At 46.8% G+C, this 14,796-nt stretch overlaps 1 protein-coding gene across 1 annotated transcript in view; it reads left to right on the forward strand.

Annotated features, from left to right (window-relative positions):
• Positions 1-14,796, forward strand: part of WDR35 (WD repeat domain 35) — a 501,592-nt gene that overhangs the window by 334,679 nt on the left and 152,117 nt on the right. The window contains exon 22 of the mRNA XM_078647744.1: positions 10,602-10,734. Coding sequence (XP_078503870.1) covers positions 10,602-10,734 — 133 coding nt within the window. The remainder of the gene's footprint in view (positions 1-10,601; positions 10,735-14,796) is intronic.

Consider the following 14,796-nt stretch of genomic DNA (forward strand, 5'->3'; position numbering starts at 1 on the left):
TTGCCTCTATAGTTTTTTTGGTTACATTTTTTTAGTGAGTTATCAACATGGAGTTAAACACAATCACCTGCAAACTAAAGTCGTAACAACCCCCCTCAAGTGTACATTAGCTTGTACCCTTTAAATGTTCATGTTTCTGAAAAGCCTAGGCAAAGTACACAATGTAAATTGTTCTCAATGTATGAATGGCAGGTATATTTCCATAAACGTGTAAATAACACGTTATTATTCATAGCACATATTTAACAACATGTTAGAAATATATACTACCCATACCATTTTCGGAATATTTGCTGTAGATAATAGTGGCTAATTAGCAGTTGCCATTTCATCTTAAGGGGTGTATGCTCGTCTCCATATAAATGTATTTAACCTATGAGAGAGTTTTTTCATGGATTCCCTGTGATGCAAGAAAAAATTATCACATATGAGACCTGGGTCATAGCAGGCATTTTCTTTTTGGACTAGACCGGCAGTACCTGTTTTAGTGAACAGTGAATTTCATATCAGCGGTCATATTGCTTGTGTAAAGGGGTTACGATTGTGCTAATCACATTCTTCCCATTTTCTTTGTGCTACAATGATACATTTTTGGAATGTTATACTCTTTAGACACTTTGTACCCTAGATTTCCAAGTTTTGGAATATATTGGAAAGGTCTTGTTTAGTGAGACTGCCCACCTGGGAGGCTACTACCTTCAACCTGAAGAATGTATTACCTTCTTGACTGTCCATGCCAAATTGTCTCTGCAAAGGGCAGGGGTGACTCATGAGAACCCAATTTGTTATCACCAAAATATATTTGGATTCCCTTTTCTTCCATATGAATGTGGATCCTTCAATTCTAATTTTTTACATTTCTGCAAAGATGCCATATTAGAATTTTTTATGCTTGTTGATAGTTTTTCTCTGTAATGGGGTTCGGCATTAGCTGTGTCTAATGTTGATCTTTGTTGACAGTGAAGCAACCAATTAGCATTTGGTAAGTATAGATGTGATTGGCAGTGCAGAAGTGAGTAAGCATAGATGTGTAGGTGTATAGTGAGTAAGTATAGATGTGATTGACATTGGTGAGGGTTCTATGGCCAACCAGTAATACGAATCTGATACACAGGACTGAGATGCTAAGGGAGCCAATGTGGATATGGAAGGCAGTATGTTACACATTTTGCTAAGTTGGCTCTTCCAAGGTTTTTATGCTATCTCAGTTGTTTCAATAAGATTCTTGCCTTTTTTGCATTTCCATAATAAATTAAGAAGTTCTGCAGTTCAGCTTACCACTCCGCTCACAGCAGTATTTGGGAACGTCTGCGTTGGGGTCTAGATATGAATTATATATATATTTCCCTCTTGTCTTTAATCAACATGATGATTGACTACATAACATTCTTTTTTATATTAGGTGAGATGAATGACAACTTGACCTTCCTTGCCACTAATTTTGAAGACATACTTCCTTCTATGACTTATCTAGCAGACAAGAAATTAAACTACATTACTTTAACTGAAAGCAAACCATCACTTCTTTCGCAAATTGCTTTGCATATACCCGTTCGGTTGAGTATTCTGTACCTTAGTGGACCATTTTCATGAATAAACTATTTGACCGAGTATCTTGATTGGGTGGGAAAGACAGTAATTCTGTCTAAGCACTTTTCCTGCAATGCTCTTTTACAGCAGCATCTTTTTTTAGGGCGAGGCCTCCGCCCACGTAAGTGGGAGGAGTTTCGAGATCCTAATGTTAAAGAAGAGAAAAAAAAGTATCTCCTAGGGCTTTGGCGAGACAAATTCCACACATTCCTTAGCGTGTTCTGTCATCTGGCCAGTGATTCGTCTTCGTTGTGTTGTCGTTTTAATAGGCTTGAAGTGATAGGGTAAATGTAGTTTTGTTCCGCCATCTTGGGCATTTTTCGTTCGTGCTCGCGCAAAGAAGTACATTAATTATAATTAGGAGCTGTCAGGGTGCCTCCGTAAGTGAATCCAGATGGCCGGGCGCATTCACCATTCAGCAGCGCTCAGCGCGCAGCTGCTGCATGCCAGGCCGGGAAAGGGCTTCATCAGCCTCACTCATTCGGATCACAAACTCGGATCCTCACCATGATGGAACACACCCCTTGCTGATCTAAACTGTTCCAGTTCAGACTGGGCTTCCACACGCAACTCTTATTTCAAAGTTCATGTAAGGTAAACCGAACTGCAACTCCAAGCTATATTTGTTTTTTTGGTTTCGTAATTGAGGCCAACACCGAACTTTGCAAAAAACACAGGCTGTGAACACATTGTGTGTGTTTTAATGTTGCACTTCGTTGTAAATCCTTCACATACCTTTTTTCGCACTTTGGCTGCAGCTTGTATAAAGAGACTCGCCATCCTAAGTGTGCAATTCATTCCTTTCTTAGTTCGTCTCACCTCCTCCCTTCTTTTCTACTCTCCCCCCGCCCCTCCTATTTTCTTGCCATCGCTGGTTGCACTCTCTCCTCTCCGCTACTAGTAATACCCGATGCCAGCTAGCTCCGCCCCACCCCCCGTCCCTCTACCTCACACCGCGATTCATGCTCCCTGCGATTCCTTCTGCCCCTGCTACATCACCTCAGCCCCCCCCCCCCTCCCCTCGCTGCAGGCGATGCACCCCCCCCGTTCACCAGCTTTTGCTCTATGTAATGGCCCAGGGCGGCCAGTTGTGCCCCTCCTCTGTTGCTACAGGTATACCCTCCTCTTTGCTCTATTCGCCCCTCCCCAATGCTGTCTGTGCTCTGATGCTCCGTGCAAGCACATTGTGTTCTTCTCCACTCCTCACATGTCCTAAAAGCAGAGCTCAATGTTCAGGAGCAACGTGCCCTCCCTGCATCCCCCACCCCGCCCTCCTTCCCATTCCTGCTTCCCGTCTTGCTGCACAAGCCACTGTGTGTACATGACAAGCATTGCCACATAAAATCCATAGGATGCATGGAATGTTAGTCTTTCCAGCAATGGGTACATTAGTGCCCAGAATATTTACATCAATCTGTCCCCTCTCTCTTGGCAGGCCACTTGGACGGTTAATAATAGGCTTCGTCCTCTTTCTTTTGCTGCTCTTCCCTCCATCCTTGACTCCAGCCTGGGCTCCTTTCTTCCATCTCTCCCGTCTAGCGCTCCCACTCTGCAGCCCCCAGCCCCAACCACCCCTTCCGTCCAGCCCCCAGCCCCAACCACCCCTTCCGTCCCACCCACTCAGCCTTTTTACCTCACAACCATTTCTTAACCCACTACTCCATTTCTTGTACCTCCTTTATATTGCCCAGTTACTTTCTATCTCCCACGTGGCCTTGGCCTTTCCTCCACCCATACATCCTCTACTTCCCATGCCTACATCGTTTGCTAGTCTTAGTGAATTCTCTCCCTTGCCCTTCCCATCTGTTGATCCATTCCTCTGGCTCTTTCATTTCCTGTATTTCCACTCTCAGCCCCTCAGGGGACCAGCACCACCAGTCCATGCTGTATGATCTCCAGTTTTACTGACCATGACATCTTGACTTTGATATATATTAGGAAAATAAGGTTGTCATGCTGTTCTCTGGTCCAATACATGTTGTTTTCTATGCGATTGCACAAAAGGTGGGTGGCTTTCTCTTTAGTGAGAACAGTGACCTCCCTAGGGTGCAGAAGACCCAGGTTTTAAACCTCAACCCTGCAAAGCTATTTATGCTTTAGGTTTGGTGACTCTGCTTTGCCCTGATGTAAATGCATTATAATAGATACTAAGCACTAGCCAACACAAACTCCCTTTAATAGGCCTTCAACTACACTACAACTGTAAACTGCTACAATTGGTAAAAAATAATTCCTTAACAGGACATTTTGCAAAATATTACTTGGCACTCATATTCACAAAAAACTACTTGCACCTACCAAAGGTGAGCCCTATTGGGTATGCCAATGCTTCTTACTTGACTGGTTGCCCATAGTCTTGTGTGGTTGAGAAATGCATGTTCTGTCCATTGCCAAACCCTTAACTCTTTTCCTTGATATGCAGTGGTTTCAAGAGGTCAGCTGGGTCTGCCTCTAAATGTTGTGGAGGGCACTTGATTTGTATAAAATTAACACATTTTCTTCCAAGTCAGTTGTAGCACGCAGAGTTGCTCTTGCACACAAGCTGATGCTTTGTTTAAAACGGACATCGTTTTTGTGGCTTCTGATACTTTTTGTTAACCGAAACAACGTTCATAGAAAGTTGTCGATAGATGATTTTTCAACTGCTGACACTACTGTACGCTAGCTAAAAGTCACCCAAAGGCTCGTTTATCGAAATTATCAAGACGAAATTGTAGCACTCTAGAATAAGATAGTGGCTGTGAGGATTATTCTCAAGTTAGTGAATTTTGTTTACCTATTTTGCAAAAATCATTTCATGTTTGCCCCTCGTTTTATGCTCTGCTCAACGACCCGATTACTGCTTACTTGTCCATTTTAAAATCGCGCAAATCTGAGAATGATCTCAAATTAATAGAAAGCACGTTTTTATTTTTATCCTTTAGTATTTCTTAAGCATTGACTGTTGGTACAGGGGTGTGTATACAACAGCCCCTATCGTGGCACATCGACACTGGATAAAGGCACGCATACCAGCGGAGGCTCATCTGTGAGCTTTTAATGTACCAACAGTCTATTGAAGCACTTACTAACATTCATATTTCTGCCCAAGACTGCAACTCCCATAATGCTCAGCGCAGCATTATACAGATCAGCCCATCAGAGGGCGCGCCATGACGCATAAATGGAGACTTTTCCTGGGCGGTGCTGATTTCCTGCCATCATTAGCCTTTGAAGAAGAGTGTTATCTCGAAACGCGTCGGCGAACATGTTGTCAGGACTGTGAAAGGGGATCAACTGGAAGGCGTTCCTGTACCGTTTATGGGGGCTATACTTGAAGCCCTGTGCCGGTGTGCGAGTGCTCCTCAACTGACCAAACCAAGCAGGAGCTTTGATATATATATATATATATATATATATATATATATATATATATCCATATATTGCACACATCACCCACGGAATCGAAAGGGGGCGTCTCTGTTCCAGTCATGAGACCGAGCCTGAGGGGCTTCACCTTTAATGTCGTAGATCGCGGTCACTGGTACATTCACCCTCTGTGACCTCCGTCGAGAACCAATGGCATCCTTTACAGCCCGACACGTCACTAATAAGAGGCCCAATTCGCATGGATCTTTAACTTGTACACGTTCAACCCTGTTGGCTCGTGAATATACAAAGATTGCAGCAACATTAACCAACTGAGCTATCTTACCCGGATACGAGGGTGTGATCTGCAAATTAAACACGGAGCTTAGAGAATGTACAGTCGCTCACCTATGTTTGTCCATTGGATTCTTCCCTGAGACCTGCAGGCTACACCCATACCTCAGCAGCAGGAGCATTAACCCTCAGGACTGTTTTACCAGCTAGTGCGCTTCCATTTGTTTTCGGGCATAGCCGCCTGCGTGTGATGGGACTACGGGCAGTGCAGAATCAGAGTGCAGAATCAGAGTGCAGAATCAGAGTGCAGAATCAGAGTGCAGTTTGAGAGTGCAGAGTGCAGATTGAGAGTGGAGAGTGCAGTTTGAGAGTGCAGATTGAGAGTGTAGTTTGAGAGTGCAGTATGAGAGTTGAGAGTGCAGATTGAGAGTGCAGTTTGAGAGTGCAGATTGAGAGTGCAGTTTGAGAGTGCAGTTTGAGAGTGCAGTTTGAGAGAGCAGAGTGCAGTTTGAGAGTGGAGAGTGCATTTTGAGAGTGCATTTTGAGAGTGCAGTTTGAGAGTGCAGTTTGAGAGTGCAGATTGAGAGTGCAGTTTGAGAGTGCAGTTTGAGAGTGCAGTTTGAGAGTGCAGTTTGAGAGTGCAGTATGAGACTTGATAGTGCAGATTGATAGTGCAGATTGATAGTGCAGATTGAGAGTGCAGATTGAGAGTGCAGAATCAGAGTGCAAAGTGCAGTTTGAGAGTGCAGTTTGAGAGTGCAGTTTGAGAGTGCAGAGTGCAGTTTGAGAGTGGAGAGTGCAGTTTGAGAGTGCAGATTGAGAGTGCAGTTTGAGAGTGCAGTTTGAGAGTGCAGTTTGAGAGTGCAGTTTGAGAGTGCAGTATGAGAGTTGAGAGTGCATTTTGAGAGTGCAGTTTGAGAGTGCAGTTTGAGAGTGCAGTATGAGACTTGAGAGTGCAGATTGAGAGTGCAGATTGATAGTGCAGATTGAGAGTGCAGATTGAGAGTGCAGAGTGCAGATTGCAGTTTGAGAGTGCAGTTTGAGAGTGCAGAGTGCAGATTGAGAGTGGAGAGTGCAGATTGAGAGTGCAGAGTGGCAGTGAGTGCAGACTGAGTGCAGAGTGACAGTGAGTGCAGACTGAGTGCAGAGTGACAGTGAGTGCAGACTGAGTGCAGAGTGACAGTGAGTGCAGAGTGACAGTGAGTGCAGAGTGACAGTGAGTGCAGAGTGAGTGCAGAGTGAGTGCAGAGTGAGTGCAGAGTGACAGCGAGTGCAGAGTGACAGCGAGTGCAGAGTGACAGCGAGTGCAGAGTGACAGCGAGTGCAGAGTGACAGTGAGTGCAGAGTGACAGCAGAGTGACATTGAGTGCAGAGTGACAGTGAGTGCAGAGTGACAGTGAGTGCAGAGTGACAGTGAGTGTAGAGTGACAGTGAGTGCAGAGTGACTGTAGAGTGAGTGCAGAGTGAGTGCAGAGTGAGTGCAGAGTGACAGTGAGTGACAGTGAGTGCAGAGTGACAGTGAGTGCAGAGTGACAGCAGAGTGACAGTGAGTGCAGAGTGACAGTGAGTGCAGAGTGACAGTGAGTGCAGAGTGACAGCAGAGTGACAGTGAGTGCAGAGTGACAGTGAGTGCAGAGTGACAGCAGAGTGACAGTGAGTGCAGAGTGACTGTAGAGTGAGTGCAGAGTGAGTGCAGAGTGAGTGCAGAGTGACAGTGAGTGACAGTGAGTGCAGAGTGACAGTGAGTGCAGAGTGACAGCAGAGTGACAGCGAGTGCAGAGTGACAGCGAGTGCAGAGTGACAGCGAGTGCAGAGTGACAGTGAGTGCAGAGTGACAGCAGAGTGACATTGAGTGCAGAGTGACAGTGAGTGCAGAGTGACAGTGAGTGCAGAGTGACAGTGAGTGTAGAGTGACAGTGAGTGCAGAGTGACTGTAGAGTGAGTGCAGAGTGAGTGCAGAGTGAGTGCAGAGTGACAGTGAGTGACAGTGAGTGCAGAGTGACAGTGAGTGCAGAGTGACAGCAGAGTGACAGTGAGTGCAGAGTGACAGTGAGTGCAGAGTGACAGTGAGTGCAGAGTGACAGCAGAGTGACAGTGAGTGCAGAGTGACAGTGAGTGCAGAGTGACAGCAGAGTGACAGTGAGTGCAGAGTGACAGTGAGTGCAGAGTGACAGTGAGTGCAGAGTGACAGCAGAGTGACAGTGAGTGCAGAGTGACAGTGAGTGCAGAGTGACTGTAGAGTGAGTGCAGAGTGAGTGCAGAGTGAGTGCAGAGTGAGTGCAGAGTGAGTGCAGAGTGACAGTGAGTGACAGTGAGTGCAGAGTGACAGTGAGTGCAGAGTGACAGCAGAGTGACAGTGAGTGCAGAGTGACAGTGAGTGCAGAGTGACAGTGAGTGCAGAGTGACAGTGAGTGCAGAGTGACAGCAGAGTGACAGTGAGTGCAGAGTGACAGTGAGTGCAGAGTGACAGTGAGTGCAGAGTGACAGCAGAGTGACAGTGAGTGCAGAGTGACAGTGAGTGCAGAGTGACAGCAGAGTGACAGTGAGTGCAGAGTGACAGTAGAGTGCAGAGTGACAGTGAGTGCAGAGTGACAGTAGAGTGCAGAGTGACTGTAGAGTGCAGAGTGACTGTAGAGTGCAGAGTGACTGTAGAGTGCAGAGTGACTGTAGAGTGCAGAGTGACTGTAGAGTGCAGAGTGACTGTAGAGTGCAGAGTGACTGTAGAGTGCAGAGTGACTGTAGAGTGCAGAGTGACAGTGAGGGCAGAGTGACTGTAGAGTGAGTGCAGAGTGAGTGCAGAGTGACAGTGAGTGCAGAGTGACAGTGAGTGCAGAGTGACTGCAGAGTGCAGAGTGACTGTAGAGTGCAGAGTGACAGTGAGTGCAGAGTGAGTGCAGAGTGACAGTGAGTGCAGAGTGACAGTGAGTGCAGAGTGACAGTGAGTGCAGAGTGACAATGAGTGCAGAGTGACAGTGATTGCAGAGTGACAGCAGAGTGACAGTGAGTGCAGAGTGACAGTGAGGGCAGAGTGACTGTAGAGTGAGTGCAGAGTGAGTGCAGAGTGACAGTGAGTGCAGAGTGAGTGCAGAGTGACAGTGAGTGCAGAGTGACAGTGAGTGCAGAGTGACAGTGAGTGCAGAGTGACAGTGATTGCAGAGTGACAGCAGAGTGACAGTGAGTGCAGAGTGACAGTGAGTGCAGAGTGACAGTGAGTGCAGAGTGACAGCAGAGTGACAGTGAGTGCAGAGTGACAGTGAGTGCAGAGTGACAGCAGAGTGACAGTGAGTGCAGAGTGACAGTAGAGTGCAGAGTGACAGTGAGTGCAGAGTGACAGTAGAGTGCAGAGTGACTGTAGAGTGCAGAGTGACTGTAGAGTGCAGAGTGACTGTAGAGTGCAGAGTGACTGTAGAGTGCAGAGTGACTGTAGAGTGCAGAGTGACTGTAGAGTGCAGAGTGACTGTAGAGTGCAGAGTGACTGTAGAGTGCAGAGTGACAGTGAGGGCAGAGTGACTGTAGAGTGAGTGCAGAGTGAGTGCAGAGTGACAGTGAGTGCAGAGTGACAGTGAGTGCAGAGTGACTGCAGAGTGCAGAGTGACTGTAGAGTGCAGAGTGACAGTGAGTGCAGAGTGAGTGCAGAGTGACAGTGAGTGCAGAGTGACAGTGAGTGCAGAGTGACAGTGAGTGCAGAGTGACAATGAGTGCAGAGTGACAGTGATTGCAGAGTGACAGCAGAGTGACAGTGAGTGCAGAGTGACAGTGAGGGCAGAGTGACTGTAGAGTGAGTGCAGAGTGAGTGCAGAGTGACAGTGAGTGCAGAGTGAGTGCAGAGTGACAGTGAGTGCAGAGTGACAGTGAGTGCAGAGTGACAGTGAGTGCAGAGTGACAGTGATTGCAGAGTGACAGCAGAGTGACAGTGAGTGCAGAGTGACAGTGAGTGCAGAGTGACAGTGAGTGCAGAGTGACAATGAGTGACAGTGAGTGCAGAGTGACAGTGAGTGCAGAGTGACAGTGAGTGCAGAGTGACAGTGAGTGCAGAGTGACAGTGAGTGCAGAGTGACTGCAGAGACAGTGTGTCAGGGTGCACATTGTGTGAGTGTGCAGAATGAGTGTGCAGGGTAAACAGTGTGTGACTATGCAGGGTGACATTGGGAGTGTGCGGGTGAGCAGTGTGTGAATGTGTAGGGGCAGTGTGTGAGTGTGCAGAAAACACCACACACACATACACCACACACACATAACGCACACACAAACCACACACCTCAGTCTCTCAACACCACACACTTGTCACCACTCAACACAACACACTCACCACCACACTCACTCCCCAGGCTCACCCCCACAGACTCACCACCACACACTCACCAGCACACAGAAAACAACACACACAACAACACACCCCCAGCCGTCAATGAATGCTTTCACCATGCACAAACACCAACAACCATCATCCATCTGTGCACGCTTTTACCAAGCACACACCCACCAGCTGTCAGTGCACCCTTCCACCAGGCACACACACCTCCAGCCGGCAGTGCACTTTTCCACCAAGCAATCGCAGTATGGTACACTTTACTTTTAAACATATTCATATAAAGCACAGCATGCCACCATTGGTAAAATTACAATTCAACCAAGATACTTCCACTACACACCACATGCACACACTCCATAACACATGGCAAAAAGACATTGGCATTTACAATGCCATTAGCTCAAACTCAAATAAATCCGAGCCCGATTGCATTTCTAATGCTTGTTTCTTAGATGTGGGTGGTTTTGTGCTTCCTCCTGATGGCTTGTGATGTGTGTGGAATGCTTGTGAAAGCTTAATACAGTTGTGTGGGTCTGTTCCTGCCATCAGTTAGAGGTAAAATATGATTATTTTTTTTAAATGACAAGTCCATGGATTCTAATCCTTGACTAAATAATAAAGAATGTGGTATTCCATCGACAATCCAAAATATTCTGTGTGGGAGAAGGAACAAGTAGTCCTTTTCATGCCACCATCTAGGTTTTCTTAAAGCGGGCTCTGCCATGTTCTCATCCGATTACTGCTACACTTCATGAAATGGTTCATTAATTGAGTTGCATTCTTAAAGCCTCTTTGTCTAGTGAATCTTTTACCGTCTTCAGATACTATTATTTTGATGCATACAAAAATCGATCTTTTGAAAGGTCCTTCATATTTGTGGTTAAAATGCACATTAGGTTTTTAAATATTGTATAATCAGGTAAACAAATATACACTTAAGTAACTTTCCAAGTTAATAGCATGTTTGTAAAACAGTTGTGCTGCAATTGTGGTATTTTAAAACCTCCAACTTGCCTTTTCAAGATAGTTTGCTTTAAAAATCTGCTGTTGTTCTTAGGGTAAATGCTGTGCAGTATTATGTGCAAGGAAGGAATCAAGAACGTTTGGCTGAATGTTACTATATGCTAGAAGACTATGATGGACTAGAGAACTTGGCCAACAACCTTCCCGAAAACCACAAGTTGCTTCCAGTGAGTATAAATCATTAAAGAAAATTATAGATAAAATAGTATGTTTTGAAATGTTAAGGTATTGCAGAATTAAGTGGAAAATTGGCAGTGGAAGGGTTTGTGAAAAAGGGGCTGCAACGAAAGGGAAGCAGTGCAGGTCAGGGTCGGGCAAAACGAGACAGATACATAGATGGACGAAAAGGCCAGGAAGGTAGCTGTCTATAAAGCATGATGGGCATAGAGACAGCAGGTCAGTATGTTTCATTTACCATCAGTTGTTTTGTAGGAGTCCCACATGTGCAAAGCACAATGGATTTGGTGAAACAGAAAAGGGTTTGGTGACAAGAAGTACATGTTGAAAGTTCTGCCCAGAGGAGATTCATGAGATGCCCGAGATTGGAAATATTAACTAGCATGGTCAGACCTATCTGATTTGATTATAAGATCTGACAAGTTGATGATTCCTATTGGCTAGAGTGGGAAGTTGCAAAACTTTTACAAGAAGGGCATGGTGTCACATCTGCAATGAAAAGTAGGACGAGAGCCAATTTCTGGTGGCCGGTTAAGGATAAAAATGTTGAGAGGTTTGTGAGGAATTCTGTAGCATGTAATAGTCCTGACAAATCACAGGTAGTGATGGTATTGCCCATTATGTGGAGTATTTATCCACACAGGCTTTTGCAGAAGCTTGAACATAATGGGTGGACATAACTGGTCCTTATAATTGTCCTGCATTACGAGGCTAGTATGCTTTAGTGCTAGTTGGCTAGTTTTCTAAATGACCAGAAGTTAAATTAGTGAGAGACATGAGGTCAGTCGACGTGATAGAGTTTTTAGTGGAAATTCTTGCAAGATGAAGTTGTCCGCAAGAGTTAGTAACGGACAATGGTCCACAGTTTGTTTCAAGGCAAATGAGTGAATATTTGAGTGATCATGGTATTCAACATCATTATATACACAGCTTTATATCACTCATGAGTCAATGACCTGGTCAAACCATTCAGTTATCTGTTGAATGATAGTTAGCTGGTGGTATGTAGTCATTTGAATGGGAAGGAAGAGATAAGGAGCATATTGTGTAGTACACCACACTTCATGATAAGAAAGTCGCCTTTTTGCTTTCTTAGGAGATGTGTACCCTGTTCAAAGGTTTATCCATCATGTATGGACAGAACTAGTGTGAGACAGGTCAGCTGGGGAAAGATAGGGAGCAGAGTGCTTGTAAGACTAAAGAAGTATAGAGGGAAGTATAGAGGGAAGCATTTAAAAAGAAAACAAAACCTGGTTCTTTCAAAGTGGGAGATTGGGTATGAATAAAAAAACAAAAGGGACCCAAGAGGCATCCAAGAAGCAAAATATTGAGTACTTCATTTCATCCGGTGGTTGCAGGTGGGGTCCAACTGCACTCATTTTTGGGTACCAACACTTATTTTTCCTCATCAGACTTTGACCCTTAAACAAGAGACTGAAACACAAATACGCAGGCAAGTGGGAGGGAGAGAAAGAAGGAAAACCTGTGATAAAGGGGGAATGCAGGAACCTGCTAAAGTGAGCTGAAGGGGCAGGGAGTGTCTAGAGGTGAGTAAAAAAGAAATTAAGTCGAAAGCGACTACATAGCCTTGGTGTCAGCTAGCAGATGTTCAATAGGGCCAGTCACAGGTTTCTCAGCCAATCATTGGGCCTTTGGCACTTATTGTTTTTATAAATCTGAAAGAGACTCGTTAGGGATAGATTCCTTACCTTAGAATTACCCCCAGGCGTCAGACTGAATCCGGAAGATTTGTCAGCAGTACCCCTGTGTGTCGGAAGGTGGTGTTGTGCGGCTCCGCATCCATCGTAGGCGGCGTGATTGCTGGGATGACGTCGCGGCAGCTACTTAGACGTCGCCCTCGCGAGCTGATGTCCGTGCTTTCTTTTTCCGCGCCAGCAAGCGCAGATCTGGAGAGGTCGGAGTTTTTGGGGACTTTTGTCTCTGTCTTTTTTTAGTCTAGTGACACCTGGTACTGTAGGAATGCCCGGTTTCAAATCTTGCGACGTTTGTCCCCGCATGATGTCCGTGATGGACCTGCACCGCGAGTGTCTCTACTGCCTGGGGCGCGACCACGACCCCACGTCATGCCCCAATTGCCGGGCCATGGCTCCGAAAACTTTGCGGGATAGCTCCTGACAGTGGCTTGAGGCCCGGGAGTCGGCTCTGTGCCGTTCAAGGTCGCGGTCCCGTGGGAGGTCGAGGGACTGGTCGTGGAGCCTCCACCATCATTCGACGAAGTTTTCGCACTCGGGTCAGGTAAGACGAAGCACATGAAGTTGAAGAAGTGCTGTCGCTCTTCGCCTTCCCCTAGCCCGGACGACCCCATTTTTCTCTCCCAACACCCTACCCCTGAGAGCTTGGTTGTCCAATCCTCTGCGTCCCCGAGCGCATTCCCTTCCGCACCTACGGACAGAGAATCCAAGAAACTGGAGCAGTTTGGGAAGAAGATTTTCTCTTTTGCCAGTTCAGGGTTGCGGTCTGTGAACACTGCATGCCTCTTGGGCCGTTATTCACACTGTGTGGGAAACTGTGGCCAGAGGGCGGGTCAGTCCACCACCACCCCTGCCACCACTGCCTTCAAACCTTCCTAGTCCGGTGTTTCAGGCCCATCAATCGCCAGTGGGCAGCAGGATTCGCCCCCAGTGGCACACCATCACTTCAGACAGGTGGGTTTTACAGATAGTCCGAATGGTCTACTCCCTATCCTTCAAGACTACTCCCTCAGTCATGCCACCTCAGTTCCACCGCATGTCGGGAGATCACTTGGCACTCCTCCAGCAGGAAGTTGCGTCCCTCTTGGCCAAGGGGGCCATCAAGCACGTTCTGACGCCAGAATTATTATTCCCACCACTTCCTTGTTCCATAGAAGGACAAGGGCCTGCGTCCTATCTAAGACCTTCGGAACGTAAATCGCTTCCTCCGGAAGGAGAAGTTCAAGATGCTCACACTTGCTCAGTTCTTGTCTGCCCTAGACCCGCAACACTGGAAGGTAACTTTGGACTTGCAGGACGCTTACTTTCATATTCCCGTCCTGCCGGCCCACCGGCGCTACCTGCGGTTCACGGTAGGCCGCGAGCACTTTCAGTTCACCGTGCCGTCCATGTGCCGAAGTCGCACCTGATTCCCTGTCAGAAGATCCTCTTTATCGGAGCGGTTCTGGATACGGTGCATCTTCGGGTTTATCATCCAGAACAGCGAGTCAGGGATATTCGGGCTACGATTCCAATCATTCGGCCCTTGTCCTGGGTTTCGGTCAGGATTTCCTTGAGGCTGCTGGGCCTCCTTAGCCTCCTGCATCCTGCTGACCAATCATGCCAGATGGCATATGCAGGCTCTGCAGTGGGACCTGAAGTTCCACTGGGCCCAGCATCAGGGGAACCTGTCCAAGTACGTCCAGACCTCGGAGGAAACTGCACAACAATTGCAGTGGTGACTCATAAACCAGCATTGATTCAGCGGCAGATCACTCTCCCTTCCCCACCCGGAGCACACAGTGGTGACGGATGCATCCCTCCTGGGATGGGGCAGCCACATGGGAGAGGTGGAGATCAGAGGCCTCTGGTCTCCGGCGGAGTCCAGGCTCCATATCAACCTTTTGGAGCTTCAGGAGCTCCTACTTGCACTGAAGGCATTCCTTCCCTCTGTCAAGGGGAGAGTCGTGCAGGTGTCCACAGACAACACCACCGCCATGTGGTACTGCAACAAGTAAGGCGGAGTGGGGTCGTGGACCCTATGTCAGGAGGCTCTGCGTCTCTGGACATGGCTGGAACATCAAGGCATTTCCTTGGTGGTTCAACACTTGGCAGGTTCTTTGAACATATCACAAACTATTTAAACAGGGGGTCCCTGGGAAAATATTTAGAGACCCAACGGAATTCAATCCCCCAAACTAACTGGTACATAACAAACAAAAACCATTGGTCTAAATCAAGAACAAATCTTCTCAGACAGCAAGAACCAAAAAACGAAATTTGTGATGGTCAAGACGGTCCCTACCAGAAGGACATACAGCCTGATTCATGAAGCTAAATTGCGGGCGCAATAGCTGCGAA

Source organism: Lissotriton helveticus, chromosome 6 (assembly GCF_964261635.1).
Source record: "Lissotriton helveticus chromosome 6, aLisHel1.1, whole genome shotgun sequence".
In the NCBI taxonomy this organism is placed as follows: Eukaryota; Metazoa; Chordata; class Amphibia; order Caudata; family Salamandridae; genus Lissotriton; species Lissotriton helveticus.